The 13,522-nt window shown below is 41.0% G+C and overlaps 1 protein-coding gene and 1 long non-coding RNA gene across 7 annotated transcripts in view; one reads left to right on the top strand and one right to left on the bottom strand.

The window, feature by feature from the left end:
- The window catches only part of LOC149873907 (uncharacterized), a 40,648-nt gene that overhangs the window by 14,454 nt on the left and 12,672 nt on the right, over positions 1-13,522 (top strand). The window contains exon 3 of the long non-coding RNA XR_016443075.1: positions 4,632-4,785. This is a non-coding gene — a long non-coding RNA (uncharacterized LOC149873907). The remainder of the gene's footprint in view (positions 1-4,631; positions 4,786-13,522) is intronic.
- MAP4K3 (mitogen-activated protein kinase kinase kinase kinase 3) overlaps positions 100-13,522 on the bottom strand; it is a 137,978-nt gene continuing 124,555 nt past the window's right edge. For 5 of the 6 annotated variants that reach the window (XM_090052713.1, XM_090052721.1, XM_090052732.1 and 2 more), the window contains 5 exons: positions 12,930-12,998; positions 12,744-12,836; positions 9,321-9,391; positions 4,803-4,858; positions 100-1,491 (listed from right to left, as the gene is read on the bottom strand). In XM_090052713.1, the coding sequence (XP_089908839.1) occupies positions 1,404-1,491; positions 4,803-4,858; positions 9,321-9,391; positions 12,744-12,836; positions 12,930-12,998 (377 nt within the window). In that variant the 3' untranslated portion in view covers positions 100-1,403. Of the gene's footprint in view, positions 1,492-4,802; positions 4,859-9,320; positions 9,392-12,743; positions 12,837-12,929; positions 12,999-13,101; positions 13,197-13,522 lie in introns of those variants that run through there. The other variant, XM_090052760.1, reaches the window with a different exon arrangement.

Genomic DNA, 13,522 nt, shown 5'->3' with positions numbered 1-13,522 from the left:
GTCCATAAACATTTAATGGCAGAACTCAAAACTGGATATTTTCCACAGGCAAAATGTAGTCTCATGTGGAAATTAGTGCACGTGGTAATCTACTTGTACAACAACATGTTAAAAAATGTTTATTTTACATTATATACACTAGGGAACACACTCAAAAGCATTACCAGTCACAACAATAATGCAGACCATAAACCACTTTAGTTTTGTTCTTAGTGTGTATTATCACAATAAAATATAAAGAACATATACAAAAAAGAGCCAAATATGTGCATTTTGCTAAAACTTGGCAATTACATACTCCGTTGGAAAATATCAATCAAAAATAGTTTTGATCAAAACTAAGTTCCTGTGATGTGTAGCAACGGTTATATTGTTTGTATGAGGTAGTAACTAAATTATTTTGGCCATGTGTTAACGTCCTAAAATCAAGAAAAGTGTGAAAATGGTTATAAGGCCAAAAAAAGTCAACATGTAACAAGATCTTCAAACCATTTCCACAATGTGGAATGTTACAGTTCTTCATCATGATATGAAAATGTTTTCTGAAGTCTCCAAAGAATGCTAATTTTATCACTGTATATACTAATAATTCATACAACTATTGGAGTGTTACAGCAAGGTACCACTATTCTGGGATTCATACCCATTCCAGAAGGTATTGTTTTCAAGCATAAAGAAGTAATCTTAAGATAATTTTACTTAAATAGAAAAATACAGGTGTTTAATTGGTTTGTTTCACAAAGAAAACTACCCAAATAAACTAAAAAAGGTACTTAGAAGCCCAAGTCATATCCACAAAGTCACAGCTTACCTTTGTGACTAAATACATCACAGATCAATACTTTGTGCAAACATGAAGACCAGTGTACTTGCATAAAAATTAAAAACAAGATTGTAATCCATTTACAGCCTTGGCTACAATGTCTAAAACTTAAGATTTATTTGTATTAGTAAATTACATATAATAAAATACAATAGTGTTATTAAATGCATTATGCTCATTGCTAGCATCCCATTTTATAATAACCACACAAGAAGTCCTTAAAATAGTACCCCAACTGTATTTTTGCAGCCTTGGCAGCCTTTACATCTGTACAGGTAAGACACTTGTACGTAAGAGAAGGACCATTATCTACATAAAGTCAGTGTAGGTCTTCATCAATGTTTCACTGAAAAATACCGCATATGTACAAAGATTACATAACAGTGAATCAAGCACTTCTGTGGTATAATATGCTAAGTGTGTCCATACTACTTCAACAAAATTGTCACCTTTCTCTCATGCCATAATAAATTACAAAGTAACTGAAGTCAGGTTACTGCAGCACATGTGCAATTTCAGTCCTCCTTTATGGTTGCAGCAGTAGTGTTTTCTTCTCACAGTCATCTGTCATGGCTGATTCTCAGTAACTGTTTTCATGACCTGCCAGGATGTATAAATTGCTGTTGGCTGTTGGATTATCCGTTGGCCTACTTTCCAATACCACAACCCTAAAAATAAAGAGGTTAAATAAATTAACACAAAAATACATCGTGAAATGCCCCAACTGTAATTTAGAGTCAGAGTCATTGCTGAGTGCAAAGTTTCCTTCCTTTCTCACAGGGCTCATCTGTAAACCTGTCCCTCGCCAATCACTCTACTTCACTTCTGCTACAGGGTTTATTCATGCTTCATCCCCTATTGCCTGAACTACTGCACTCTCCTCTATGGCTTCTCCAATTTCCCATGCTGTTTACTTCCCAAGAACCACTTCCTCTATGGAGGAATATATCAATTATTTGTAAATCACTTAACTTCCATACAATGTGCCTACTTAACATGGTGCAGGAACAGAATGGGGACACAGAGAGCAAGACAGAGAGAACAGACCAGACTGTCAAAGCAGCTTCTTGAGTACTAGGCCACCAACCTATCATTAGCTGAAAAAAGATGTCAAATCACTCATCAGTGGATCCAATAAATTGTTGCTCAATATATTAGTTGGGAAGGGCTGGACGGGCAATTTGCAAACCTATTTTAATATGGACACATACAAAGATCAAGGAACTTGCTACACCTTACATACAGAACAGGAGACCATTTCCTGGAGAGGACTTGGGGTTACTGATGGCAACCAAGTCACAGGAGTCCCTGGTACCCATTGATGTGTAAAAGGGAAGATACTATGCCTGAATGTACACATGATAACATGCATTCTGAGTAGAGAAGCTGATGTTGCCTCTGAATATGGCACTAGTAAAAACATTAATGGCATTACCGTGATTCTAAGTCTGGTATCCACACTTTATATGCTGGAGTGGGCCCAGACTGATTTGTGATCCACAAGAGACCCTGACGAGGCATAAACGGATGGTATTCTAGTTTTTTGTTTTTGTTTTTGTTTTTTTTTTTATGGATGCTTACTGTAACAGGGCACCCAAAAACATTTTTGAATACCCAACTCTAAGAGCAGTATGCCCTGCTCTTGCCCACCATGACTTGATGTTAATAAATATGTATAGTGCGAAAGGCTACCCTGGTTTTATTATACAGACCACCTTAATTGTGGCCATGGCCTTATGGGCCAATCACATGGCTCTGTACCTCCCCTACACCATGCCTCATAGATGGCATCATTACAGATGTTCTACTTACTGCTGATACAGCCCCTGGCTGGGCCTTCAGACCCCTCAGCTTCTCCTAGCACCACATGCAACAACTGGATGGTAATACGTAGTACTACTGATGTGGCACATCAAAGCTACCTTTTAAAGCTGTCTTAGGACTTGTCATATGCATCTTTAAAAAAATTACTACATGTGGGAATCAGCAATAAAGAATATTTGCAAAAGATATGAATGAGGAATAGATAGATAGTGGCTTGCTAAGTAAGATTCAGGAACCATTAGGTATACAGAAACAGAAGGAAGTGAGGCAAATGGGGTGAAGAGGCTGGCATCACTGGTAAAGCTGGAGTGTGGGATGGAGGGATGTTAACATGTTAAGAGACAATGTTAGAGACATATGTTGGGAACAGACTGTGTAGGGTCTTGAAGACAAGTGCAGATTCCAAGCTGGGGGATGGCAGTGGAATAATTCAGACTGGGGTGTTACTTATGGGCAAGAAATGTCACTAGAAGCCACATCTGAATGAAATGAAGGAATGTAATTACTGTCAGGATGTTGTATTGCAGCATCCATTTGTTCCAGAATTCACCCTGAGAGAATAGTACTTCATTATCTTTTTAAATTTCAAAATTTTTCTAGTCATTACACTTATGAAGATAATTAAAAAAAAATATGAACTTCATGTAGCCAGCAAAGCTACACCTGCAGAAGGCTCTACGGACTATTCCAAACACCTTAACTAAATCCCAGTGTCGTTCTATCAACGGACAATAAGGACTAAATCCTGTTTCATCTTTACACATTTAAGCAGCACTTATGTAGCCACAGAAATACAACACTTCGCACATACAGTAAGAGTGGAGTCTCCTTGCACTTGCATAGAGCTATGGTAGTTTTGTGCTTCCCTTCTGAGCATGCTCAGATCGCTGCACTATAGACATGCCAGTTCTTGGGCAGAAGAAAATTGCCTGGGAATGTGTACAAGGCCAGGTAAGCCCTGAGCCTTTAGTCACAGACAAAACACAAATAATGAGTGTCTGAAACAGGAGGAGGACAACTACCGTTCTGCCTTTTAGCCCAACAGTGTAATAGTGGTGGTTAGTGCACTGAGAGATTCAGGTTCTAGGCTTCCACCTAGAGAGGGCTTCAGTGTGCATCTCCAATTTCTCAGCAAAGTCTCAAACCATCAAGCCATGTGTTGGATATTGCTCAGAGTGCTGATTCTCAACCACAGTATCAAGGCACCCTGAGGTGCCGTCAGATCCTTTGAAGAATACCAAGATGTGTGAGGAGATAAACAGATAAGGACAGGGTCAGTCTTGTCCCTTTCTAAATGATCTCCCACACCCACTACTTAGCCCACTGTAATACGTAAATTAGCTTTTGAAATTGGGTGCCACCCATTTCACAAAAATTATGGAGGAGTGCCTCAAATCCACGGAGGGGTGCCTTGAGTCTATAAAGGTTAAGTAGTACTGCCTCAGAGCATATTCAGCCTTCCCCTTAAAGTGTCCCCCCCCCGAGCAGCCAGGAGAAGATTAAGTTAGAGGGCTCAGTGGGATAGATGCTGCTTTCAACATATATTCCTTAAAATACAAAATATGCTCCTTTCACAGCCTCTAGAAAATTGCAGAAGTCTAAAACAAAGAAAATAAGAGGCTGAGGATCCCTGGGACATGCCTGAACTCTGCAGTTATTGCTGGGAGACCTGGAAGATTCTGACTGCCTCTGAGGCTCAAACTCCTCCTGGGCGGTGCTGTAGATGCTGAAAACATAGCAGGATAATCCCCTTTTTGAAAAGTGTCAATATTATAAATTTTAGCACTTCTGATTAAAGATGCAATTCCCAGTCATCTAAGAGTGTAACAACTGAAAGCAAATATGCATGGTTTAAAAACATGTTACAACCCAAAAGGAAAAGAGTTTTGGAGGCATGCCTGCTGGTGAATATGAACTGGTAACTGCCTGCTAATGCACAAATGATATTTTTATTTTTCCTTTACGAAAAAAAAAAAAAAAAAAGCAACACAGGGAACAAACTGAAGGAGAGGCCTAACAGGGAAAACCAGAGAGACAGTAAAGAAGCTTATGAAGGGGGTGAAGAACTGGTTGAGAAAGTGCTCTTAAGAATCAAGAGGAAGAGACAACGCTGTACTCATTTACTTTAATACACCATGGTAGGTATTCTTCTTACCTGTCAGATCCAAGTAGCCTGAATATCCTTGTGTTGTCAGAAATTTCCTGTGTGATCTATTTAATAAAAAATATACAAAAAGATTCATGTAGCTTGTAAAGCTATTTTTAATTAACCTCCCAGAATGTAATGCATCTAGAAAAGGAATGAATAATCAATGGAAATTGCAGATTAGGTTAAATGAGGACATTTTAATACTGTCATTTTAAATGAGTAAAGTGAGTTTTCTACAACATCCTGCTGTATTATGCAAAATCCTATTTTAAGCAACTACAGTAGTTGCTGTGGAGACTGCTTTAAAAGTGGACAATCCTCTTAGCTATTAGTCATAATGTCAAGCATGTTCTTTTGGAGTCTAAAGCTTGGTATGGATAGTCAGATGCACTGGAGGGACCAGAGCCATGGATAAAGGGCCTTGTTGAAAGCCCAATGAGGTCAGTGTAGGTCTTACACTGATTGCTGCAATCAACCAAGAGGGGCAGCAGAGACCACAGAAAGAAAAAGTGGAAAAAATAAAGCAGAAGTACAATTAAACATAAGCACACTGCTATTCTAACAAATGAATTATAAAAATACAATTAAATATTTCAAATATATGATTATGGTGAACAGACAATTTAACTTTTTAATACATTTGCTTCAAAGTCTTCAGTGCTTTAACAAATTTAAAAACAGTGTTTTGTTTCTTTCAGAGAAACTGTAATATAGTAATAAGCTTTTATTTAGGTGAACACCAAGTGCTGGCATCAACTGAAAATTCAAAATACATTCCAAAGTTTACCACCGATTATTATTCAGCCTACTGACATGATTTACACTCACATTCAGCTGGCCCTTTTATCCCTGTAGTCTAGGGCTCTGCGAAATGGCTGTTTCGTTTTGGATTTAGTATTTTGGAGACAGAGTGATTCGTTTTGGTGTTTCGGATCAGTGTCCTGTTTCAATTCAGCTGAATCTGTTTCGATGTTTCGATGCTGTTTGGTGTTTTGGCCATAGGCATTTTAATGATTCCCCATTATAGCCTATAACTTTGTCATTTCTTGCCTGATTCGGATTAAAATTGCAGGGATGGTAGCCCATTCTGAGGATGTGAAGCCTCCCAAGTTTCAAGGAGATGGGTACAGGGAATTCTGGGAAACTGCTTCAAAATTTTCAAAGCAAAACTAGTATCACTAGCTGGCAGCAGCAGCATGCCGTCATCCTGCATGCAGATCTGGGGGCTACATCCCTCGGGAGGAGTCTGGCACAACTCTGCAGCCCTCTCAAGAGGTGCGGGCCCCTGGATCTGTGTGTGGGGTTTCAGCAGACTGCTGCTGCAGGCTGGGGCCAGCGGCAGCTGCTTGGTGCAGCTTGCACTAAGTGCTGGGAAGACTGCAGTGCTACTGCTAGCAGGAGCCTGCTGAAACCCTGCGCACAGACTGGGGGCCTGTACCCCCTGGGAAGAACTGGGGAAATGATCAGAGAGTTGGGGGATTGTACCAGGAGCTAGATGTCAATATCAGAGCAGTTCCTCCCCCCACCACCTTAGTCTTTCTTTCTCTGCAAACCCAGCTCTGAAATTCAGAAATTCCAGTTCATTTCAGAGCTGCTTTGGAGCCTTCCATTTTGATTCAGATTTGATGTTTTGGGTGCCAAAACATCCCAAAACACGTCCCAAATGAAAAGGCTGCCAAAATTTCACACAGCCTTACTGTAGCCCAAGATCATTTTCCAAGTCTCTGGGAAGAGAAACAGCTCATTCTTCTTCTTATCTTTCCTGTTTCTTAAGAGTAGGAAGTTTGAAAGCTTTAGAGCAGGGGTGCTCAGCCACTGGATCTGGCCTGCAGGGCTCCCTGTGGGTCAGGAAATTTGGCAACAGGGGAGTGGTGGTCATCAATAGTCTGCCAAATTCCCAAATCCCAAGCCTCTTGCAACTGCCTGAGGCCATGTCAGGCCAGGCTGTGACCTTTTTCCCCATGGGGCTGGACCACACCACCCCCCACTTGTGGATCAGGGCTAGGCCAGGCCACGCACCACTCTTCAGGGCGTGGCCATATCCCTCCTGCTCATGGGACCGGATTGAGGCCAAGCCACGCCTCCTTCCTTCCCTGTAGGGTAGGGTTGGGACCTGACCAAGCCCTCTCCTCCCCAGGGTTGAGTCACATCCCCTTCCCTCTCCATGGGGCTGGGTCAAGCTTCTTTCCCCTGTGGGGCTGCACTGGGGATGTCTTCCCCACTGTGCCCCTCCATGTGACCAGATGGAGCCCCAGGTGCCAGATCAAGAACACTGGCAGGATCTGGCCTGCAGATGGACTAAGCACTGGCAATCTAATCCACCAAGCAAAAAGTTGAGCACCACTGCTTTGGGGGGGTCAGCTCTCTCACAGGTAAGACGTAGTGAGAAAAATCTAATATAAAGCAGGAAGCTCTGCATTTGATTCTTTTTCTGAAAGCCATTTCTATGGAGTCAGTTTCATACAACCTGGACCCAGCTCCTGTAGAAGTTGCTTCCCGAACGTACATGTCTCCCCTTTGGCTCACCAGTTTTATGGCTCCAGAGGTGATTTCTCAAGCCCCTAAAACCAATGCCATTCTGGGATCTGAAGGTCAACTCAAGCAACCCAAAATGTTTATAAGCAAGAAGATGGGCTGCTGTTTTTATCAATTAGATCAGTGCTAGGAATAACCAACAAACCCTAGACATACACTGTTACATCACCTGAAGTTCATGAATGTGTGGATCATTGTGGTTAAGTTCTGTGTTCAATAGTACTAAGAGCAGTCATTTAGCCAGTGAGTACCTAAATGTGATGTAGCTGCACAGGAGGTGAATGCAGTTTTGGGATGCATCAATAGAACCATTAGGTAAAAGACCACATGAGGTGATAGTGCCTCTACTCGGCACTTGTTAGGCCTTATCTGGAGTAGTGAGTGCAATTTTGGGCTCCACATTTTAAAAAGGATGTGGAGAAGTTAGAGAGGGTCCAGAGATGGGTGACAAATGACGAAGGGCTTGGAAGGCACGTTGTCTGAGGAAAAGATGAAGGAGCCAGGCAGGTTCAGCTTGTGGAAAAGATGCTTAAGTGGGGATACGGTAGCAGTTTTCAAATACCTGAAGGCCTGCCATAGAGAGGGAAACCATCTTTTCTCTCTTGCTACAGAGAGTAGGACCAATGACTTGAAGTCGCAGCAAAGTAGGTTTAAATTGGATAGCAGGAAAAATTTCTTCACTGTCACAACAGTGAGGCAGTGGAACAGACTGTCTAGGGAAGCTGCAGACTCTCCATCACTGAAAGTGTTCAGGTGGAGACTGGACAGGAATTTAATCAGGGATAATCTAGGCATAAGGATGCCTACTATATTCTACTATGGGCATTTTTTTTTCATCCTTGTAAGCTTTGCTGGTTGTCACATGAGGATGAGGGGGAATTTTTCCCCCTCCTGCTGCTACATTTTCCTGAGACACTTCATGTTGGCTGCAGCCAAGGCTGGGGATTTCAACTCAGGTATGCCAAATGCTCTTGCTGGGACATCAATCCAGAGGTTCCTGGGTAGAGGATGTTCCCCTCTGCTCAGGGTCTGACTGTCATATTTAGGGTTAGGAAGGAATTTTACCCCATGGTCAGATTGGTATGAACTGTGGGAAGGGGTTTGCCTTCCTCTGTAGCAAGGGGCATGGCCCTCTTCCTGGGATCTCTCCAGCATATTTTAACCACCTTTGCAGCAGCAGAAAGTTGGCTGCTATGGTCCCCCTGCTTTACCTGTGATAGAGTAGAGTGTTATGTTTTGTGTTGCATCTGGGTTGACTCTAGTTTTGCTAGGAGGTTAGACAATAGATCTGTATAGGATGGTTTGAATAGGGGTGATCCTGCCTCTGGCAGGGGGTTGGACTAGATGACCACTAAAGGTCCCTTCCGGCCGTAGTTCTCTGACACTGTGCTGTTCGCTGCAAATTCCATGTGAAATAATGCAGCAGTGTAACGAAGTGGAAGATACAAGTTTGATGCATCATGAGTACATGAACATAACTAATTTTATTTTAAAATAGCTTGCTCAGTTCCTCAGCTGAGACAAAGATGTACTAATGATTTGATATGAGTCTGAATTTGCTAATACAATGCTACGGTCGAATGCACAAGCACTCTCTTGCTGCGAAATCCCCAAAAGTGGCATCAAAGAGTAACTGACCAGGGTTACTGAAATTGGTCTTTAAAAATAGCTATTCAGATGACTTTGGCTAAATGCTTCCCATTTTTCAATGTGGCCTTCAGATCGTTGGAACAGAAAAAAACATCAATTGGATCAGTTTAACATAATATCTTGAGAATGCATATCTAATTCTTTTTGTTGATCACACTGATGAAACAAATACTTAAAACAGCGATGAATTTTCAGTTTCTTGGCATTAACACAGTGCTACATAAACTTTTTATAAATCAAAGAAACAGTATTCAGTGTACTCCTACACCTGTTGCAGTTTACTTTCATTATAACTGGAGTAAGGGGCAACAGACAGTAGCAACCGCATTTGCTGCTTACCTCATTTGACCTAAAACTCCTTCCTTGCATGCCATGCTTCCAGAAAGCTAACACACTGTCTTGTAGACAGACTGAAAGGAAAAGAGTACTTGAATGAATTTTAATACACACCCAAATTTATTCTTTCAAGACAAAAAATATATTCCTCATCTTCTGGAAATTTTGTCTCCTGTACACATTTTATAATCAACTCAGTTCTCTTAAAGAAGACCCCAAAATATTTCAATGGAATCACTTAACCCACCCCAAGCTGGTCAGAAATGTATAGAGCTACATAGAGTACTGTAACTACTGCTGAAGTAAAGCTGCCTCTACAGAGGAAACTCAAAAGCCATTGCACACCAGCAGCATAGTACTTCTACTGAGGGAAGGAGAAATCTAAATATCAAGGTCCTTGTTGCACGTTAATTTTAGGCAACTCCTGGAGCTCTTAATCCCCAGATTGTCCACATATGAATGCCTGAAACTACTTGTAAGCACACTTAAGCAGGTTAAAGTTACACTGCTCCAGGGCAGGTCTATTTCTGATTGGTGCTACCTAGCTTGTGTTCCATTAATTCTGACCACTCCCCACAGATGAGCCACTCAAACTGCAGTCCTTCAGAATCCCAGAATGCAGTCCACACCCCCGCCTTCCTGTTCTGCGTGGACAAACTCTCCACCCCTTGAACTCTACTGGCCAGGGGGCAGTTCTGGCCACAAGCCAACTCCCTGCTTCTGGGGGGTATGGCCTTCCTACCCCCATGTGAGTAACCACATGCAAGCAGCCTGCAGAGCACAAGCCAGCTAGCCAGGCTGCAGGGTATGGACGCATCTGGGAATGTGGAGGAAAAAGACAGTGGGCTTGATTGGGTCCCCAAGGGCTGTGGTTTCCTTCCTGGGGCAGTGGCAGTAGCTCCCCCAAAGACACCTTCTCTCATTGCTCCCAGCCATCCTGGGAAGCATGACCAGCACCCCACACATCCCAATCCCAATCTATTAAAGCATGAGGTCTTCTTTAATTTACTTTCTCTTTATTTCTTTAAAAAAACAAACTTCTTCTTATCTTATTTTTCAGTGGCTGACTTCCTTCATTTCACCATTCATTCCTCATCCCCATTTCCTTTCCACCTCCCATTTCATTTCCCAGCTTCATGTTCCTGCCCCCCAAACCTCCAAACACACTTCCACCTAAGACCAGGGACAGAAGCCTGTCCTGGCCCATCAGTTCACTAGTGGCAACTCATAGCTATAGCTCCTAGTCTGGCCCCTACTTGGTAACCCTCTAGTGGCAAGTCACAGCTGTGCAAATGGGGGACAGTTGGAAAAGGTATTTAGCCTTAAAGTGCATCTGCTCCAAACTCAAGCTAGCACTAACATAGATCAACATTTGAGCAGCTCAAAAATGCAACATGTAACAAGACCAATGTGTGCAATGTGCAACTGAAATGTAAGGGAAACTTAAGTAGCTGTTTAAGCATAACATCTCCACTATCTTTATGCTTTTAATTATGGGAAGTCTTCATAAACATCACCAATTAATAATAACTCTTTTATATTATTTGTAAGATTTAATTTTCCCCAGAAACTTTAAGAATTCAGGTTTTAAGAAAATATACAATTCTAGCTATATAGGCACTGAAACATTACAAAAGAAACGAATACAACTTTCTCCTTAAGTCGAACAGTGCCAAAAAATATTCAGCTGAAAATTCTCTCCCTTTACTTTGTTTCCATACCTTACTCTGATTTTATCTTGCAAGAGGGAGTTATGGCATCAATCCCAACTGCCTTTTAAATAAAATCAAATAAGCACTTATCTAATGATTAAATTATGATCTAGCTTTTCTGAGAGAGGTTTATACAAACCTATTATGTTACAGCTATGTTAAGGATTTAGAATTCATTTTCCTAAGACTGAAGGATGACTTTACAGCCTGAAGTATGTTTTCATTCCCTAAGAATAACAGCACGCAGAATAAGTGCAGCCATTTTAAGAGTAGGATTCTAAACTTTCAGGGGAAGCCATGGAGCAAAATTTTGCAACTCCCCTTGATTAACTCTCTCACGTTACCTCTTACTGGTGACTGTAAGCATGACAAAGACTTATAGTAACATTAATGCCTGCAACATCATACACATATGACAAGACAGGTTTTTTCTAACAGATTTGGCATTATAAGAAATTTTACTAAAAACTCCTAGACATCTTCCATTTCGTGTGTATTGCCAGAACAATTTTTTGTAGAAAGTAAGGAAAAAAGGTCCAGTGATTTTCTAAGTATCATTTGGTAATAGAAAGGGAAGACAACAATGCAGAGCAGTGAAGAAATTGCACAAAATGTCACAGACCTCAACAACACATACTACACTTACTCACATCCACCCCAAATACATGCATCCTCTTCTGGGAAAGAAGGAAGAAAAAGAGATTTTTTTCCAGAAACTTAACTGTGCTAAACATGGCTGAAAATTTGCTCGTTAGGAGGTGCAGAGCCCACTCCTTGGTGTCACTCAGTCTGAAACTGCAGCTTCTGAACTACAGTTCTACTCCTCAGTGGCCCGAACATGATTAAAACTGTGACACAGATGACCCTGTATCCATTTGGCCCCTTGCTCCTAGGCTGGGAGAGAAGCAATGCCCACAGCAGCTGTTGCAGGGAACCATTATTCTGGTGAAGAAAATCAGCGTCTCCACTTAAGACAAGCACCTCCATTTTGGAGGGCTGATTTTTTGGGAAAAGGTACATGTGGTATGCAAGTGAAAAAAAAAGTAATATTTTTCATCCACAGATTACAAAGTGCTTGAAGAGCAAATAAGCATAATTTATCCTTCTTTTTATGGAGGGAAAACTTGGGCACAGAGACAGCTGAACTGACTCCCCCAAGATTACTAAGCAGGCCAATAACAGAGCAAGGCAAGGAACTCAGGTCCTTGTCCAGTGTTTCATCCAGTAGGTCACAATGCCTCTTAATGCAAGAGCCAGGAAGCACAATGAGAGGGTCATGAGAATGGCATGCATTTATTTTGTAAAGATATAGAAATGTAGTCAGAAAAGAAAGGCAGTTAGAAAGGCAATGGAAGTTGGTTCATAATGTCTGCATCTGCATTCTTGAAACTGACCTAAACAAATGAATTTTATGCCTAAAGAAAAACAACAACTTAGCAACAGAAGTAATTCAAAGGAGCAGTGGGAACACAGACTTTTCTTTGGAGGCTGTCACCTATATATCCTGTTAACCTAATCAGACAGCATTGTGAGTTACTCTTCTGCATTGATCCTTAATGCTGATTCTCTTACACATATCACACGCATGCCAATTACCATTAAAAGAAATGCGAACAAATATATTTCATGTCAAAGAGCTTGGAATTAGCATTTTTAATTTTACACTGCAAAATTAAGTATAAGGATTCAATATTATGACATAAACCTGACTTACCTATTGATTCGATCTGGAAATCAAATGTAAGCTCTGATGACAGTTTTCGGCTAGATTTTAATCTGCCTTGCAGATTTACTATTTTTATACAACCTGGAAAACAAACAGAATGCATCATTCAATACTTAAAACTAAAACAAGCGATCTAATTTGAATGTACATATTTGGTTCATAACCAAAACTTACAATCCAAACACACCAAAATGGTATCTCTCTCCAGCTGTGTTACATGTACAACACTTGTTTCTGTAGTGTCTATAACAAAAACAACAAAGTTAATTTATATATAACAAATTACTAGCAAGTCTACTGGGAAATTCTGGAGTGCAGAACAACTTCACTTACTGTATTTGAACTACAAAAAATGTTTGCCTTACCAGTGAAATTTCTCTTCTCTTAGAAAGGCATTCCCCCTCTTATCCAACTTGTTGACTGTGACAGAGGTAACTGAAACTGTAACATTAAAGTATGGACTTATTCCAGCCTTTTTTGCAGCCATATCACAGAACAAATTCATGTTTTAGATGCTGTCCACTATCACTTGGTCTCTTTTAGTGTTGTCGCTTTGTATAATGTGCACATTTTATACCAGGGGTTCCCAAACCTGTGGCAGTCATACCCCTGGGGGTCACGCACGACATCTATGGGGGTATGCAGGAGAAATTGTATTATGGCAGATTTCATTTTCATTAAAATAATAATTGGAATTTAAGGGGTTAAAATAGAAAACATATGCTGGTAGGAGTATGCAGGCAGCTGGTAAGTCTGGATGGGGATAC

This window comes from Crocodylus siamensis, chromosome 1, assembly GCF_052110815.1.
Source record: "Crocodylus siamensis isolate JL-2025a chromosome 1, ASM5211081v1, whole genome shotgun sequence".
Taxonomy (NCBI): domain Eukaryota; kingdom Metazoa; phylum Chordata; order Crocodylia; family Crocodylidae; genus Crocodylus; species Crocodylus siamensis.
This window is presented reverse-complemented; position numbering and strand designations above follow the sequence as displayed.